The sequence below is a fragment of the Macrobrachium nipponense genome, chromosome 21, assembly GCF_015104395.2.
Source record: "Macrobrachium nipponense isolate FS-2020 chromosome 21, ASM1510439v2, whole genome shotgun sequence".
Taxonomy (NCBI): Eukaryota; Metazoa; Arthropoda; class Malacostraca; order Decapoda; family Palaemonidae; genus Macrobrachium; species Macrobrachium nipponense.
Window position 1 is genome coordinate 53,262,341 of NC_087212.1, and position 20,000 is coordinate 53,282,340.

General features: G+C 33.8%; 1 protein-coding gene across 1 annotated transcript in view; it reads left to right on the plus strand.

Moving 5' to 3' along the window:
* Positions 1–20,000, plus strand: part of LOC135197478 (G-protein coupled receptor GRL101-like) — a 367,490-nt gene that overhangs the window by 286,582 nt on the left and 60,908 nt on the right. The window contains exons 14-15 of the mRNA XM_064224543.1: positions 9,188–9,331; positions 10,416–10,487. Of these exons, the coding sequence (XP_064080613.1) occupies positions 9,188–9,331; positions 10,416–10,487 (216 nt within the window). The remainder of the gene's footprint in view (positions 1–9,187; positions 9,332–10,415; positions 10,488–20,000) is intronic.

Here is a 20,000-nt window from a genome sequence, read left to right on the forward strand (position 1 = left end):
CAAGAAAGATTTTTTTTTTCAGAGTCGTAAAGAATGGGTATGTTTTGATAAGAAAAAGAAAGGAGTTAACTTGAATATGCGATTTCCGACCGAGTTCGATCAGAATCTGTGATTCCCTGGCTGCTGCTCGTTAGCACTGCAGTGCTGTCTCGTTTGTCTGACAGTGACGTTTCAACATTGTTAAAATTGGGCTCGTGATTACCACCTCTTCACAAGTCTTAAGTCTAACAAAGAGATGACGCTCATGATGTAAGGCTCGTGTTATTCAGCAGAAGTTTCGTAAGAACGCGTGACTAGGCGCAAATGCCAGTGTTCTATTGCTGTTTGATTTAGCCGTCCTTTTCTATTATTTTTAGTTTTACATTTCAGGTGAGCAATGTGAGTAAATTGCATAGCCTTTAAATGGTACACGAAATATAGTAATGATGAATTTCCAAGGGCAGTCTTTAATAATATGCATCCAGACTAAACGTAATATTTTGTTTTTTATTAAATCTGTGAGATCTAGCGCAATGCAATAAAATTGTGACTATTTATGAAACTATTATGAAATATTGGAGAGAGAGAGAGAGAGAGAGAGATGCTAAAAAGATTATGTGTTTGCTCTTTGTTTTGTTTCCTACTGTTTATTATTAATTGCGGTCGTTTACAGCGAAAAGTTTCTAATTTTCGTTCATATGAAAGCATTCCACATGTAATGAGCAGTACATTCTTTAAGGGGCAAAAATCTGTTCTTACGTGTAGGAGGCGTGTAGCTGATTTCTCAACAGAATAAAGAAATGTTTTCTTGTTGAATTCTTCGTTCAAAAATTTTCCTTTTCCGTTAAAACGTTTCATTTTCATAACATTCTTTTCTTCATTTATTTCAAAGATGATTAATTGCTTTACTTTGCTGTCTTTTTTCACTTACATTTAATAAATCTTTAAGAAAAATAAGGAGCAACTGTACTCTATGGAATCATGGATATTCTGTCCATCTGCAAGAGGTGAACTACGTAAATTTGTCGCTTGTGTCTTTTGTGAAAAATATCCTTTGTTTTGTCAGATCTCAGGGAGTAGAATAAGTCTTTTATAAAAATTTTGACATTCATTTAGAAATCCAATATACTATATCTATATGCAGCAAGTGAAAGTTTTGTAAACGTCAGTAAGTTATTAATAAATACGTGAGATAGGCAAGTTTTATTTGTGAATCTTCCTTACAATAAAGTTAAGATTTTGTCGGCTTTGGAATAAATATCACTAATTAGGCTGCGATAAAGTTTTCAAAATTATGGGGGCGCTCTCATAATTACCTAGAAAACCGTTGGGTGTTTGACATCTTATTAGCCACCTAACAAGATGATTGCCTCTCTCTCTCTCTCTCTCTCTCTCTCTCTCTCTCTCGCTCTCTCTCTCTCTCTCTCTGACACACGTACGTGCGGTTCTTGTCACTAGGCAAGAAGAATGATGGACGAAAATATATATACCTGATAAGAAAATCCTTTTTCATTTTAATACCATCGAGTCCACTGGGCACCTAATAATTTTAATCGCATATATTTTCTTTAATCTGCTGTTGAAAACTACAGTTTCCTTCAATTTGATACTTATATTTACTTCACAGTTTTGGTGAAATATGCCCCTTTCTCAAATTATTATTTCTAGCTTATAGCAAGGAGAGAGTTGTACAGAAACATAGAGATAGGATTCAAATTCATAGCGACAGATACCCGTCAAATTGCATGATATCTAAGTATGACTTCGAAAATATGCAAAATCTGCCCATTATACTTGTCCACATAAATAAGATAACCATATCAGAATACCCCTCGCGTACTTCTAACGGAAGTGGGAAGGGGTATCAGAATTGATGAAGAAGTAATACCCACCATCAGGACTAAAAAGATCTAACGCTTGCGTGCGGATATCGGAAACCAAGAAGTAATTGAGCTCTAACCTCTTAATGTTATTGTACATAAGAAAAAAATGCTGTGTGCTTTTGGGATCACTGCAGTAACTTTATGTATAGAATTAATGCTCTTGAAAAAACATTATTGTTATTTGTTACAATTATAGTACTTAAATCATTCAAGAAACTCGCATTTGAAATGTAAGATATGTATGCGGCCATGTTGGTCGGATAAATCATTCTGAGGCAATAGTTAATGTTATTGGGGCTTATCTGATAAAAGAAAATTTCAGCGACACGCGTTCCATCCAAATTCTTCATCAGAATTTTTTTTGACTCATTAAGCACTCTATCCCAAACTGCATTTTGTGTTACATCTCTCGTTGCGCCATCTGAATCTTTGGAGTCATTTCGTCAATGATATGACGATGCCCACGGGTTAGAAATTGCATGAAGGAAAATTGCCGTGAATCATTTAGTGATTGGCCCGTTGCCCAGAAAGCTCACGACGGATATTCTCGACGTTTACTGGGAAACTCGCCGTTCTCGTTGAAGGCCAGTTGATTCCATTTAAATGTACAAGCGTCAGGATTCTGGACTTCGCCAAAATCAAGTTTGGCGATTGGGGGACACTCAGTATCCCTCTAATGCCTGTTACCGAATTGATGGCAGTATCGGTGCCTCCGTTTGTGGCTGCTGGGTTGGTAACCCGCAGCCATGCCCCCTTGCCTAGTTGCTCACAGACGAACGATTTATTTCGAAATCTATGGGAGGTCACGCTGCCAATAATGGTAATAAATGGGAGTAATGTTGTCACCGGGTCAAATTATATCTTCAGTAAGTAGGCATCATTCTTTACTCCAAGGCAGTACTTAAATGCATTTAGCCAAATATTACACTTTGTAAATTGATTTTGTATAAATGTTTATCAACGGCATCATTTTAAATGCTGTTTCAGACTCATTAGCTAATTTACCGAAGATATAGCTAGGGTACGGCAGCCTATATGTCATAACCCTAGCTTATGTCTAAAAATGAAATTTGCTTAAGCCTATTAAAGTCATTCATTGTCGTACGATACCACATGTGCAAGGTATGACTGTACACACTAAATCTGGACGAAGCCTTAAAATGCATAACTTATAGAACATTTTCTGCTCAAAATTCTTTCTCTTTCATTTCCCGAAATATTTGCATAGATTCATGTTGCACTCCATATTCATTATGTATGTATGTATGTATATATATATATATATATATTATATGATATATATATATATATACTATATATATAGTATATATACATATATGTTATATTATATATTTATTTATATATATATATGTATACTATACATATATGTATATTATATATATATATATATAGATATATATATATATATATATATATACACACCACACACACTCACACTTATGAAGCTCGGTCAATCATCAACAGTGGGCATATTCCGGCAGAGGTAACTATTGACACTTTTTAAATTCGAAGGAAGTCTACGGCGTAATAAACAAATTGACTGGCCTCAGGTATGGCCTGGATACATATGTCGGTTGCACACTGAGGTTAATGAGGGTCAGTATAGATTCCCATCCTGGTGTTGGATACGGAGCAGGTTTTCAACTGTCGAACCATAAATTCTAAAATATGCGAGAACATGTAGATGAATGGTGAGCGGAAATTAAAATATGAGAATTTGAAAATATTTGGTAAAGCCCAGAATGACCGACTCTTAACAATTTTAGAATTCTCATTTATTAAACATATTCTTCCCAATTAAACCTCCAGTTCTCTGCCACGCCTCTATACCTATCGAGAGATTTCTTTAATCGCTGGTGACTAAAAGAAGACAGTACAGCTGAAACACTTATTTTGAGATTACATATAATCAATTATTACATTTACAGTGAAATTTTATTTTATATATATATAATATATATATATATATATATAATATAATATAATAATAATAATAATAATAATAATAATAATAATAATAATAATAATTCAATAAAAGGCACATTAAAATTTACTGATGTAGGTGCCCAAACTGATGTCCATCACAATTTACACAACTTTGAAGTCTACCTCTCATGCTTAGACAAACATTTTTGCACCTGTCCCTTTGTGTATTAATCCCTTGAAATGTATCATATTACAAACACTGTCGTTTTCGATTGTAAACTTTGTCCTTGAGTACTACCCAAAAGAAACAATCCATTGGAGTAAAGTCAGGTGAACATCTTGGCCAATCAATTGGTTCTCTTCGGCCAACCCATTTCTCGGGAAATGTTTCCTCAGATACTGACGGACTGCTCTTGAATAATGTGAAGGTCCCCTATCTTGTTGGAAATAAAGGTCATGTGATTTTCCCTGTTGTTGTAACTGTGGGACAACTTGATTCATTAGAATTTCGAGATACTCAAAGGCTGCCACTTTTTCATAAAAAAAAATATGGTTCTAAAATACCAGAATTCGAAATACCGACCCGAACAGTGACACCAGGCTGGTGTTGAATGCATGTTTTCACTCTACCAGTAAAGACAATATTGTCTGTTAACATGACTGGATAATTGAAAGAAGCTTCATCGGACCACACAATGTTATCTAAAATTATTGGATTTTCTATTATTTCATTCAACACGATTTCACTAAATTGCAGCAGCCACCTGTCTGGGTCATCCTCCAATAAGCCATGAATTACCTGTGGACAATACGGTTTCAGCCCAATAGATTTCAGACTTCGTATAATAGAGGTTTGTGACTGTTACAAATGCTTCGGCAACAAGTTTCTTATTATCATCTGTGCAAACTCTTTTGGGTCGACCAGTTTTTGGACATTAAGAATTGAGCTAGTGTTATCAAATTTATCACGAATGCGGTAAATGGTTTGTCTCTTTGGGGCTTGAGTATCAAATGTTTCAATCCATTTTCTTCTAACGGTTTCAGCATTTTGAGACTTCCAATACTCTTTTAACAACCATTTTCTTCCATCAGTATTTAAATTATGTGCCATTATGCATTATCTAAAAGGAAAAACATCAAATTTAGATAAGTTTTAAAATTTAAAATAATATAATACAAAAGCCATATAGTTTTCATAAACACCATCATTATAGTATAACCCCAACAGAAACCTTATTCCACCTACTGTCCACATATATATATATATATATATATATATATATATATATATAGATATATATATATATATATATATATATATATATATATATATATATATATATATATATATATATATATATATATATATATATATATATATATATATATATATATATATATGTATATATAGATATATATATATATATATATATATATATATATATATATAACCAATCTTTTTGCTTGCATTTTTAGTTATCACTCAGCGACTTTTGTCTGCGGGACGTTGCATGTAAAACTTATGGCATTTTTGGCTTCTTCCAAAATATTAATAACGTTAAAAATAATGCACTATTGCAGCTCATATATATATATGCGATTATATATATAAAATATGTATGTATATATAATATATAATATATATATAATATATATATATACATACATACACACACACACACACACACACACACATATATATATATATATATATATATATATATATATATATATATATATATATATATATATTAATGGGGCAAGAATTAAATTCGGATTTTCACATATCTGCCCACAATGATAATCTTGGTTCGTTAACCGCACCCAAATGGGGTGAGGGTGAGGGAGAGTGAGCTTCTCTTAACATCGTTTTCTGCTAACGTTGTTCCCCCTTTCCCTTGTGTTGTGAGTCAGCAATCTTTTTTTTTTTTTTTTTTTAATCTGCCATAAAAGTGTGGGGGGGATCCTTATGACATACATATCTTTGCATGAAATAAGACACGTTTCCATATTTTATTTTCTGTCTAGCGCCACAGATGCTGTAAAAATATTGATAAAGTAGATTCCTCAGTCGAATAAAATGTATTTAGGCTTTTTCTACTCTACATATGTGCAGGATACTTGAAGAATTTTTATGTCCTTTTAACTAAATATGAGAATTATGATTGCAAATAAAAAACAAGGCATTTGTCATTATGCCAAAGTGTTGTCCAGAAAGACTGTGTATGTGCAATAGTAATTGAAATTGGCCGTATTTTATTAAAGCGAAAAATCGTAATTCTGATTAATTTTCCTGATATTTATTCAGCGGCGAAGATCCTTCTCCAGTCAGGATTTCCTGATAATTTCACAGTCCTGAATAAAAACTTAGTGTTATGTCGTACCATATGCTAATCCGATTAGCAGAGGGTTAATTTTCTCACGCTGCTCTCATACTCACTTGTTTATGACGTGTTCTTGATGAAAATGATGTGTAAATGAAATTTTGTTTGTCAAACAGGCCTGTCTCGACCGAGAATATACGGTTAGATTCAAAATAGACACGGAAATGTGACCCATTAGAAAAATATAAATAGTGCAGATATTTTGACGGCTTAATCTAGTCTAAACCTTTTAAGACGGAAGTAAATTTTTCCTGTCACGCATAATATTTATAATTGTTGTATTTCCTGTAGTTTTAAAGAGAAAGTGATTTTTTGTTGAGGATATTAGAACGAGTCAAAGTGGAAGGTAACTTTGTAGCTCAAAATTATGAACCGGACTGTCGCAAATGATATTAAAATGACTTGTTCTCAGGCAAAGGTGGATTAAACTTTGGGTATTATACCTGGATTAAAAGCTGCGTATGGAGTACACAGTGCCTTCATGACAAAACAGATTACATCGGAAGATCAAAGGAAATTTGTAAATTCGAAGTTTAGAAGCGCTAACAAGATCCTAATTGCATATATGAAAGCGAGCAGAAACTGTTCAGATACTTTAGGGAATCCCTCTTGCTCAGTCTTGTTTTCACATTTTCATGAGATACTGGAACATCGATGTGTATGCTGGATTACTGTTGAAATCCTGAATTTACGGAATAAACTGCCTGTTTCCCGTTACTTCATCCATCATTAATATCCTTTCAGCATTCGTGTTGAGGAACGCCGGCCTGTCTTAGGTGCACATTAGGAAGATTTACACTTATCAGGTGTAAATCGGAAATGAATGGCTGACGTTAATCTACCTATTTATTATATTAATAACTGCTTTTTATTGCTCGGTTAATATATTTTAGACAAGTCATATGGTAGTTAACAGTTGCCCATCAAACCACTTTTTGGTTTTGGCCATCGAGACAGTTCTCTCTCACACTAGCATGTATTTGGGCCCAAATGGCCGATCCGTATTTTTTTCTTGGTAGCTAGAAATTAAAGTTTCCAACGTATCCAATATTCGTGCGGGCAGGTGGTTCATTGTCAGGATGACCGCAAAATATATTCCAATTTCCATTGTTGAGGAGTCAGCAGTTTTGTAATAAACGAGATTTTTAGCGGTAATGGCTGTTTATATTCCGTTTGTCCTGTTTCTGTTTTACCGATATGGAGAGGTTCTTTCTCAATAATCCTTCGGAATTAAATTTCATTACAGATAGTACGTAATTTAATTTGAGAGGGTGTCTTCAAGAAAGTACACTAACTTGCAGAAGTTGATAAGTGGAAAGAGCTTGGGTAGGGTGTTTTGACTTTTCACCATTTAGTTAGGAAACAAAATATTAATAAAGCCTGTAGATATTTTGATGTTTTAAAGCCCTTTTTGCATACTTTTAAACAGAGGCCAGCTACGAACATTACCCAACATTGGGCCTTAGATATGAGTTGGTTAGTGGAAGGATTTTTCCTTTCTTTTTATCTCTGTTGTATCTCTGTTCACTTTAGTGCAGAACAGCTATTGGTATTACGCTGGCGTTGCATCGATTTTCGCGTTACCGTTAGTGTCAGCATCGCCGCCATGACTGAGTGGCAAGGGCAGCTTTAGGAACTATCCTTTATTTTCTTTTTCTTTTCTTTTCTTTTCTTTTCTTACTGGGTATATTTTTCAGTTTTAGTATTATCATAATAAACCCCATCTACTGCCTGTCTGCATCATTTGTCCCTAGGTTGGGAATCCAGGCAAGGGTTCCTCTCTCTCTCTCTCTCTCTCATAAATTGTAATTTAGTATCTTTGAAATAAAAAAAGTGTTGGGTGACATTTTCATTGATGCTGCCCATAGTAATAATTTCATTTAGTGTTAACAGAATGATTACAACATATCCTAACCTATTATGAAACGCTGTGCAAAATTAGGTCTTTCAAAGAGTTGTCAGTTACCCCTAATGAGTCCAGACATTTTAACTATGATCGATTAATGTAGTGGACGCTTTCGAATACCGCTTTTAGTATTCTGTAAAAGAAAACTATTGACATGGCTTTGTCTGTCCGTCCGCTCTTTTTCTGTCCGCCCTCAGGTCTTTAAGACTGCAGAGGCTAGAGGGCTGCAAATTGATATGATGATCATCCATCCTCCAATTATAAAACATGTCAAATTGCAGCCTTCTAGCCTCAGTAGTTTTTATTCTATATAAGGTTAAGGTTAGCCGCAGTCGGTCGTCCGGCAACGATATTGTTTTGTTTGTTTGTATGGTGTTTTTACGTTGCATGGAACCAGTGGTTATTCAGCAACGGGACCAACGGCTTTACGTGACTTCCGAACCACGTCGTGTGTGAACTTCTATCACCAGAAATACACATCTCTCACTCCTCAATGGAATGGTCGAGAATCGAATCCGCGACCACCGAGGTGAGAAGCAAACACCAAACCAACCACGCCACTGAGGCGCTCGGCAACGATATTGAACAGGTTCATAGAGCTTTATACCAAGACCAACGAAAGATAGATCTATTTTCGGTGGCCATGATTATATGCTCAATAAAAAAACTCGATTGCGCCTAAGAAACTTCGATGCATTTTTTACTTTTTTTCATTTGTCCTGGAATTAAAACCTTCGGATATTGTTATTTGCGCATAATAAAATGAACAGGTCAACGTTAAGATGCTGAAATATGCGTGTGAGGTCAGCATTAAGAGGGTTCTTATCATTTGCAGTGTTATAATTGTAGTACTGGAGAGTAATTCCACAGTCGTGTTGATGTAGTAGCGTATGAAAAATGAAAAATGTAGAGGGCTTTTTGTTGTAGTTTTATTTCATTCTCCTAGCTGAATGAAACTTTGTTGAGCGTAAATAAAGATATAGTCTAACTAAGGCGTAGTAAGTAGTAAATATTAGAGTATAAAACCCATTTTATACACATCACGGTAATAGTATTATTTTTCTAAGGTGTTGAATTTTCTTTGGCAGTGACCTAAGCAACAACAGCATGACCTCACTTCCTGTTGGAATGTTCCTGACCTTAAGCCGTTTACGGATACTCGATCTACGCCACAATTTCATATCCACAATTGCCAATTCAACGTTTCTTGGGCTTGCCAATCTACGAACTCTGTAAGTATCAATTACTTAATACAGAGATGTTTTTGGTGGTGGTCAGCAGGTTCACATATGATTGTATTTAAGTGGTTCAAGAGAAGGAAATGATTGTTGAAGCAGATACTTAAAGAAAGGTTGATAGATGAAAGGGAAATGGGAAGTATTAAGGTTACAGTTCTCGGTAAAACGATTGAAATAAATTAGTATGAATAGAGAGATGACGGTTAAAGCACTTGATGCCAATAGCTTGCAAAGAGATACTGTCTATTCACTAGTATCCATTTGAAAAAAAAATGTCACTGTTAGAAGGCCAATATTTTAAACTTACTCACCATTTGGAATCTTTTAAAGGGTGATTATGACATAACTATAGAGAAATTAAATAGTCATGATTACATTTTTCAAGTTCCGTATGGTATGGCAACCCCTTTGCTAGAATGGTTGTACTACTTTATTGACATGTAAAAAGGGATTCATTTTGCCAATGCATTTGTAATATTTACTGATGACAAAAATTTCCATCATCGAAATTTGGAAATACAGGAAGTTCGCCTCCAGCAATTTTATTCGGCTTTTATTTGGAATGGAGTAAAACGAATACTCACAGGTAATCCAGTTAAGACTTGGTTTAGATATACATATTAAACCAGCCGATGGTGTTATTCATATCTGTTTATAAGGTAATTATACAAGTTCCATCCACTAAAATCATTATAATTAAACTCAGATTAGCAACAGAAATCACCGTCATTATGACTGTAACAAACTAAATTCATAACTAGAATGAACAGGTTTAAATTGGAGTAAAGAATTTTGCAGATCGCAATTCGTAATATCATCGTGTTAATCCATTTTTCGTTTCTACTTGAAAGATTCTTTCCAATGAAATTGATAAATGAGATTTGCCTTCAAGGTACAATTAGGGTCAGCCAATTAATTTCGAGACTTATTAATAGTGCCTTTCATACTAATTCAGAGCTAAGTTCTTTGTCAGTGAGTTTTACAATTTGAATGTAAAACTGATCCTTTTCGTGTGCTACTTTTAGCTCTAAATTCAGTTATACTAATTGTGGCTTTGTTCTTGGATTCTTCTGAACAGGCACATGGATGGAAACCGGATCATGGTATTAGAGCCTTGGGGTTTGTACGGTCTCTCGTCGTTGTCCACTTTGTAAGTATAAAGATGTTTTTCTTCTTCCATACAATGTGGGAGAGGTATATTTTCATAATTTAATTCTGTTACTTGTATTTGAATTAACTGAAATGAATTACATTAGTCTTTCTATCTTGTTATACATACATACACATATGTATGTATACATATATGTATATTATGTGAATGTATATATATATTTATATATATATATATATATATATATATATATATTCAGTTAATGTAAAGTAATTAATTAATTGACGGTCGCTCCATTTTTCATATTGTTAAAACCTAACATTTAGCTTTGGATGTAAACTATTATCCAGTTTTAATAAGGTGTCCATTAAAACTTATTTAATCTTTACTAATACTTAAGGCTCATGGATCGTAGTACGAATGTTATCATGTTTAATCTATTCAATCATGTAGCCTATATACATTCAAAGCAATCAGATTAGAATGAATATATATATATATATATAGATATATATATATATATATATATTTATTTATTCTAATCGGATTATATTCATTCTAATCGGATATATATATGTATGTATATATGTATATATATATATATTCATTCTAATCGGATTGCTTTGAATGCATATAAGCTACTTTATTGAATAGATTAAACATGATAACATTCGTACTACGATCCATGAGCCTTAAGTATTAGTTAAGACTAAATAAGTTTTAATGGACACCTTATTATAACTGGATAATAGTTTACATCCAAAGCTAAATGTTAGATTTCACAATATGAAAATGGAGTGAATGTCAATTAATTACTTCACATTAACTGAGAGAGAGAGAGAGAGAGAGAGAGAGAGAGCCAACGCAAATGATCTCTATAATAATAATTAACACATTTTTAGGATTCCAGCTAAAAGGAAAACAACTTCATTATTAAAGCAAAACGTTCTGGAACCAGGACCCGCAGAACATTCTGAATCGTCTTGGGAACGAAATCCATGGAACATTCCAGATTTCTGGTCACATGAGACACGATCAGAACAATCGGCGCTTTTCATTGGAAAATAAAAGTTGTATTGGATAAAGAAACTCGTTCGATACAACTGTGTAATTATAATTGACGTGTTTTGAAAACAAGACGAAGGAGAGCGAGGCTCTTTATAACTGACCTATGATCAGCTGGACTGGTTGACTAATATTCTTTCTTTCCTTTTACGTTATTCAAAATTAATCTTATTTTGAAATTCTACAAACATATATTACATGCAATACTACAAAAAGTCTTCTGTTACTGCAGAATTCCATCTAATAAAGGGAATGCATAAAAACGCCAAAATGTGAGAAAGAAAGTACTATATTTTAGAGACTGCTGTCTCTTTCTTCAGGTGGGAATGTATGAGAAAAGTTACAGAAAAGGCAGTATTTATACCAAGAGATTCATCCACAGTTATGCCATTTTAGGTCACTCCCACTGATAATTTCTCTTTAATCCTCATAAGCGTTGGTTGAAGGAAGATTTTATCTATGACATCTGAATTCTAGGTGCCCTTTGATAGGTAATGAACATCTCAAAGGGCGCCTGGGATTCAGATGTCATAGATAAAATCTTCCTTCAACCAATGCTTAGGAGGGTTAAAGAGGAATTATCAGTGGGAGTGACCTAAAATGGCTTAGCTGTGGATGGATCTCTTGGTAAAAATATCGAATTTTCAGCAACTTTTCTCATTCATTACCTACCTGAAGAGAGAGACAGCAGTCTCTGAAATATAATACTTTCTTTCTATATTTTGGCGTTTTTATGGGTTCCTTTTATTATATATATACATACATTACACACACACACACACACACACTCACACATACACACACACATATATATATATATATATATATTATATATATATATATATATATATACACACACACACAAACACACACACACACACAACACACACTATACACACATATATATATATATATATATATATATATATATATATATATATATATATATATACTTACACCTAAGCCAATTTCAGGGGACTGATTCAAAGTGGTAGATATTTGCAATATATATTCTAGCAAGAAAATACATAAGAAAGCTTTTGTAAGAGCTTGTACATCAGTCGAGGCATGTTTAAATTTATTACATTAATTCCCAAAGAAATAAGGAAGAAGTTTATATTTTAAGGAAGGGTGGTGAGAGATAGGGGAAACAGGAAGCGGGGTCTCTTGTAAGATAATAATAAGGATATAGTAAGGCTCAGATTATAAATACTTGTCTGAGGTGAATATTTGGTTGCCAAGTGCATACACTTGGAAACCAAATATTCACCTCAGACAAGTATTTATAATCTGAGCCTTACTATACCCTTATTATTATCTTAGATGGGGTCCCGCTTCCTGTTTCCCCTATCTCTCACCACCCTTCCTTAAAATATAAACTTCTTCCTTATTTCTTTGGGAATTAATGGAATAAATTTATACATGCCTCGACTGATGTACAAGCTCTTACAAAAGCTTTCTTTTATAAAATGGAACACACTGGTGTTTCTTTCCAGCCCAGTATTAGAAATAGCCGTGATTTTTTTCCTGCCCAGTTGATTAAATTATTATTTTCACAAAAATTCCACTGTTCACTTTTGCAGTGTATTTCGCAAAAATCTTTTATGCTTTTCTATTTTCTTTTCCAATGTTTTCGAGTTTGACCAAGACTTCCATTGAATGTGACTTACTCAATGAAGCGGGTAGACTTCGGCCTACACACAACTGTTAGGCGTGAATAATTGAATAATTGGTTTCCACCTGTTTCTATGCATGTACGATTTTGCTACCATGTATAGTTTGAATTTCTACCACTTTTCATCAGTCTTCTTAAATTGGTTTAGTCAGACAGGGACTTTCTGATGTTTTTATATCTTCCCAGTGAGGCTTGATTAAGTACACTCACACACACACACACACACACACACACACACACACACACACACACATATATATTATATATATATATATATATATATATATATATATATATATATATATATATAAGGGCAACGATACGGCTATGTTTAATTCAAAACGTCTCAAGGAAGAAGTCAGATGGCAATTTTTAGAATTTATTGCGACGTTTCGGGTCCAACCCCATTTTCAAGCTACGAATACAATAAAATGCTCATTTCTGAAATCAACTCATATATATATCTATATATATATATATATATATATATATATGTATATTATATATATATATATATATATATAATATTATATATATATATATAAGGGCACCGATAAAGCAATGTTTAACTCATAAAGTCTCAAGGAAGAAGTCAGATGGCAATTTTTAGAATTTATTGTGACGTTTCGGGTCCAACCCCATTTGCAAGCTACGAATACAATAAAATGCACATTGCTGAAATCAACTCATATTTGCATATTTACATATTCAAAAAGACACAAAAACATGCATAGTATAAATACACAGTGTTTAATTAAAATATCGTACATAATAACGAGGGGAAGACGAGTGATGAGAGAGAAATGAGAAAGTTTCCAGTGAAAATCACCACGCCCCAGGAAAGAGGAATACCAGTGGTTTGGGTGTTTCATTTTGGTACACGCATTTTTATAAAAAGAAATTCTAAAACTACTAACTGTTGTAGGGAAGCAGCTCCTCATGAGGATTTTAAAGTATTTATAATCTAACTCAAATTTACATCTTTTAGCATGCTCTCAAACACTGGAAAATTCAACAGTTGAAAACCTGACACTTGTTCTAAAACTCACACCATTATGACAATCTATAAATATTTTGAGGAGTTTCTTTGAGGCTTCTACATATTTTCCAAGACTACATCTTGCACAATTATCAAAAGTAAATTATATGAGAAGTAATAAGAGAAATTATTTTATCTTAAGTTTGGAACAGAGAGCTAATAGTCAGTGGAATAACAGGAGAAACCTTATTTTGGTATACATATAACCTACTATCTATAAACGAATACTGTAGGGGTAAGACATCACTAGCACCAAAGCAGGTGGAGGTGGTAAGGGGGTGACTTGTAAAAACAGCTGACAAGGATAGATATTAGTGTAATCCATAGTTTTCAAGGTCACTGAGATGAATAGTGACACTCCCGGTGCCCTTTAAGTTCAGGTTGAGCCTCTATAGTAAGTAGGGGTGAGAAGGGGGGAAAAATGAAACTTAAAAAATGAGAGCTATAAAATATAAGATAAAAAAAAATGGTGGGCAATGTAATTAAAGCACAGTGTCCTAACAGAAAAGGGGGAGAGTGAGAGAGTAGAGGGGGTGGTATGGAGGTGAAAGAGAGTAGAGGGGGTGCTAGGGAGGATAACGAAGTAAAGAGTGTGAGAGAGAGAGTTTATCAGCTGACATTCAGTTTTCCTATGCACTGCTGGGTGGGTCAGCTATATATATATATATATATATATATATTATATATATATATATATATATATATATATAACGAGGTCAAATGACACTCATTTAAACAAATGGAAAAACACCTAACCGGTAATGTTGCCTGCCTTTTCATGTTGGATGCCATTTCTGAAGTTAGCTGAAAATCAAAGTTTCAAACTAAGCTAATATAAACTTTCGCTGTTACAAAAAATATTCTTTCTATTTCCCAAAATTAGCTAACATGAAAATGGAATAAAATGAGTTAAGAATGACCCCAAAAAAAGAAACGTTAAACTATCATATTCCTCTCAAAATCATATTTAAGTAAGTACCCCCTTTTCTTCTTTCTATCCAAACATTCATAGTTTATCAAAGTCAAAAAATAGTCTAGAAAAAACCCATTATTCTATATGGTGACTTCGAATCCATCTGAAATAATGAGACCATAATTATCACACCATAAAATGTTAAAGTTCAACAATAAAAATGTGTGCCGCACCCCACTACCCTTTCTCTAACACTGAAGTAATTGTCACTTCAAATGTTAACTTTTCCAAAGTTTTTCACTTTTACTTTACCTTGTCAATGGACCTTCAACGCCCCTTCTACACAGAAAGCATTTGTTGCCTGCTTTGACAGTTGGCTGTCCAATTCCTCTGCCAATTCACATACCCAAGATTATGTCATTTTCTGTGACACGCATAATGAACTCACACTCACCAATCGACGCACCGATGCATCCACACTACATACATGAAACTCGTGATCTTTGGAATGCATCACCGACCCCAGTTATGCGCCGGTAAGCTTCCTGTTTGTTTTTTTTTCATTTCACCTTCTTCGAGGAATCCAGCTTTTTGCATATGTCTCTAACCGGCAAGAGCTAAGGTTATCACCCCCACTCTTAAATATTATATGTTGCTACTAGTGCCTTTAAGATATATATAATATATATATATATATATATATATATATATATATATATATACATATATATATAATATAGATATGATATATATATATATTCATCTTATTCTCAAAAAATTGCTGGAGCTAAGGTACATATCTCAGTCATACAGAATTCGAATGTGTGGAACTTCCCATATATCGTGACCATGACCGAAACCAATATACACGATAACACAAATGTGGGAGAATGGTGTAGATGAGTATGTAATTAGCGAGGCACTAAAACTACGAAGTTAGACTTACCTGAGCCTCATCTTTGCTTCTATTTTGAACATCTGAAGTTTCATCGATTCAGTTAGATACAGACTAGATCATTCCAAGGTTTGGAAACTGTGAAAATGAACCACACAAATGAAAACCCAACGCTTTTAGACTTGTTACATTTCCAGTAATACGAGGCACATGGTGTTTTCTGGGAAGATTTGAACGCAAAGGATGATCAGGATTATGATTTATTTATTTTATGAAGACTCCTTTCGTATTCATCATATGCTGCTAATTATTTTATATATGTAAATGAATTTGTTTAAGCTACTGTGTAAAAGACAAAACTTTCTTTGCAATATAAGACAATCGCGGCGTTTCAATAGGAAATTAATTCTACAGTTTTTTTTTTCATAATGGGGTTGGCAAGGTTGTCCTAATATTAATTTCAATATGAACAGGCTTACCCACACATTCATAATTTCATATATGCATGCAATTACGTTCCCCTCCCGATGTAATTTAGACTTGTTTTAATTTTTCAGGGGAACGAGCAGGTATTAAGCTTTCCTTTACTTGATTATTACTTTGCTTTGCATTTGTTGGTATTAGTACTGTAGGGACTAATTAATTCTTCTTCAAATCGGAATTTGTACTTTGTTTTTCAACGTATCTTTTTATGCAGTACTTCTTGCATTGTTTCTTTGATGCTATATCTCGCCTCTTTCCTAATTTATGTGGTTTATTTATTGATATAGTTTTTGGTAGAGTTCTCCGAAATTACATGTATTTATATCACAGAAAGTTATATTTGCCTAAATGTTGATAGCTTATTTGCCTAACCTTAACACCAGTCTGTTTGTATCGTAGAAGCATGCCAATTTTTCCATTTGATAACCCTTTCATGTGGCTTGTTATGGCTTCTACTTCTAAGCTCAATATATTTTGTACCAACTTCGCTTTTGGATAATTCTCTGAATGTTAGGTCCACTGTGTATATAGGAAGGAGACCCTCACATAATCATGTTTCATTTAAGACGATTGCTGTTTCAGAGGAATTTAATATTACTAACATTTTTAAATTCCGAAGATCCCCTTTTCTGCTGTAAGAATGTCACGTAATAGTCGTCCTATCTTAATTTCATTTATGGGACACATTCAAGAAAGTTTTCAGTATATAAATGAAAATCATACCAAGAATTATGTCATTTTGATATAGCTTTAACGTTATGCTAAGTCTTAAATGTAGCATGGTCGCAAGGAGGGTTGAAGTTGGAGCAGAGTTATAGTGAAGATGATTGTATCAACGATGGGTCAACAAATGGTGGGATATTCAGTGTTTTTTTTTTTTTTTGTTTTTTTTTTTTTTTTTTTAAGACACGGAGCGCCTCAATGGTGTACAGTCGGTGGCCGCCTTGGTACTATCATTGATTTCTACAGAAGTTATTAGATCCTGCCTTGCTGGTATATTATATTGACCTCAATCCATCCTGATTGTGCTATCTTTGACATGGCAAAAAATAATTTTGGAGAGATGCCTAGTGTTCTGCGTTTAGAATTCAAGTGCGAACAGTGAAATTCTTGAAAGGAGACATTCTTGCTTGGTGGGATGTACCATATGTCACTTGTCTTTCCAATCTGCGTGTCATTATTGTGAGAATAATTGTTTTTAACAAGAACTTGGGCATCCTGGTCAAGTTCCCTGAGAACAACAGCATCACTGTAATTCAGTCCAGTTTCAAACTTCGCTGTGACCATGGTATTTTAGAGGTATAGCGAAATGGTAACTGTGCATGGTATGTTTCTCATCTATAGACAGCTCTCTGCATCATTTAATTGATTAAATGAAAACCAATAAAAATGTGCCCATACTCCACAATCAATGAAATAAACATCGAAAGTTCCCACAACAGAAAAACTGAATAATTGTACTACAAAATAAATCATGCAAAAGTAATAATCATCTTCACTGAAATCAATTTTCATTCCAGTTATCATTAGTGGTCTCTGCCTAATTTGATTATAGTGTTTTTTTACAAACTTTAATATATCTGATACTATTCTCGCGTGACATTTTTAAGGCCTTTTGTTAGTGTTGCTATAATTGACTGCTTGTGACATTTCTTTATTCTTTTATCCTGCTACAGTCTCTTTAGTTTAATATTTTTCATCCCTCTTATCTGTCCATGCCGACTACGCTTTATTTCTTCATCCTTTATTTCAATAGTAAGCGTTTTCCAGATAGAAAACAAGTTAGTAATTATTACCAGAGTCATTCTTTAAATACTGAATCAAGGATGGACCATCGTGCAGAAAACTCCCTTATCATTACTTACTTCATACAGAAGCACCCTTACACAAGCTGAACCAACCTATTTACCTTTCATTCAATCTCCTAATGAAGTCCCTTCCTTTCAACTTCCCCTTCCCTCCTGTCTATTCAACACCCATTCTCGCCTTTCCTCCCAAGATTTCTGAACTATGTACTCTCCTCTAAGCTGTCTTCCTCACTCCTTTCTACATGATTACACTATTGTTTTCAAACCACCAACTTGTCTAACACTCCCGAGTATCTCGGGATATGTTTTCGCTACGAAAACATATCTTAGCATCTTCAACCTATTTTCTTTCACTATTATTCAACACCCACACTTCACTTCCATCAACGAGACTGTGAAACAATCCCCTCATACCTCACAGCTTTGGCCTCCATAGGCAGGATTAGTCCTGAAACCTACTCCGCCATTCTAAAGGGAAACGGCTTATTGATGCACATTTATATTCAAACCTGAGGGAAGCTGGAAAGTTATATCAGTCTTTCACAGCTACTTGGAAAAGCTCTAACGGGTGTAGGAAAAGAAATGGTAAACTACAATGTTACGGTAAATGACTTGAAAGTTTGGCTAGTCATGTAAGCGAAGGCAGTTGGAACGATCTCGTTTTGAGCGATGCATTAAGATCGAAAAGTAAATTAAGTGACAGAGAAATCATTGATTATCGAAGTAATGAAAGATTATTTTTTGTGTTAAATCATTTTATGGGGAAAGCTTTTCATGCTTTTGAAATAAAAATAGTATTTGATAAGTAAAGAGAATTGGTAAAATCTAGTCTGATTATGTAAGATGCCAGTGTTGTTTCATGGCAGTCATGCGAAAGAAGTATATATGCAAAGTTTATGGAGATTAAGTAAACAAATTATTGGTTTGATATATAAAGTTTAATAATTTAAAAGGTCATAGATTATATATATATATATGTGTGTGTGTGTGTATGTATATATATATATATGTATGTGTATATATATATATATATATATATATACATATATATATATATATATAGATATATATATACATATTATATATCTTATATATATATAGAGAGAGAGAGAGAGAGAGAGAGAGAAAGTGGTGGCGCTGTGTTGTTGGCATCTATAGCGGTGCTAGACGCACGATCATGGCTAACAGTAACCATTAAGTAGAATACTACTAAGGCTCGAGGGCTGCAATTTGACATGTTTGATGATTGGAGGGTGGATGATCAACATACCGATCTGTAGCCTTGTAGCCTCTGTAGTTTTTAAGATCTGACGGTTGACAAAAAAGTGCGGACGGACAGACAAATAGCCACCTCAATACTTTTCTTTTAATTAAAATGGTGCATTCATCAATGGAATACAGGTAAAGTGTAATATAAAGGAGAATTGAGAAGCACAAACGTAAAAACATTGTGCGGAGGCTGTAGACGTCCAGAGAGAAATAAAGATCAAAGGTTTCGTTGATTGAGGAGCTCACTTGATGCGAATGGCTTAAAACGAATGAAAGCGAAAATATTTGGAAATGTAGCTATAAGGTACACTATTAAACTGCGATAGAGATATCTCCTGTTTATTTGAAATATAGCCAAAATTTGAAAGTAAAGAAATTAAGTAGAATTTATGGAGCGTGAAAATA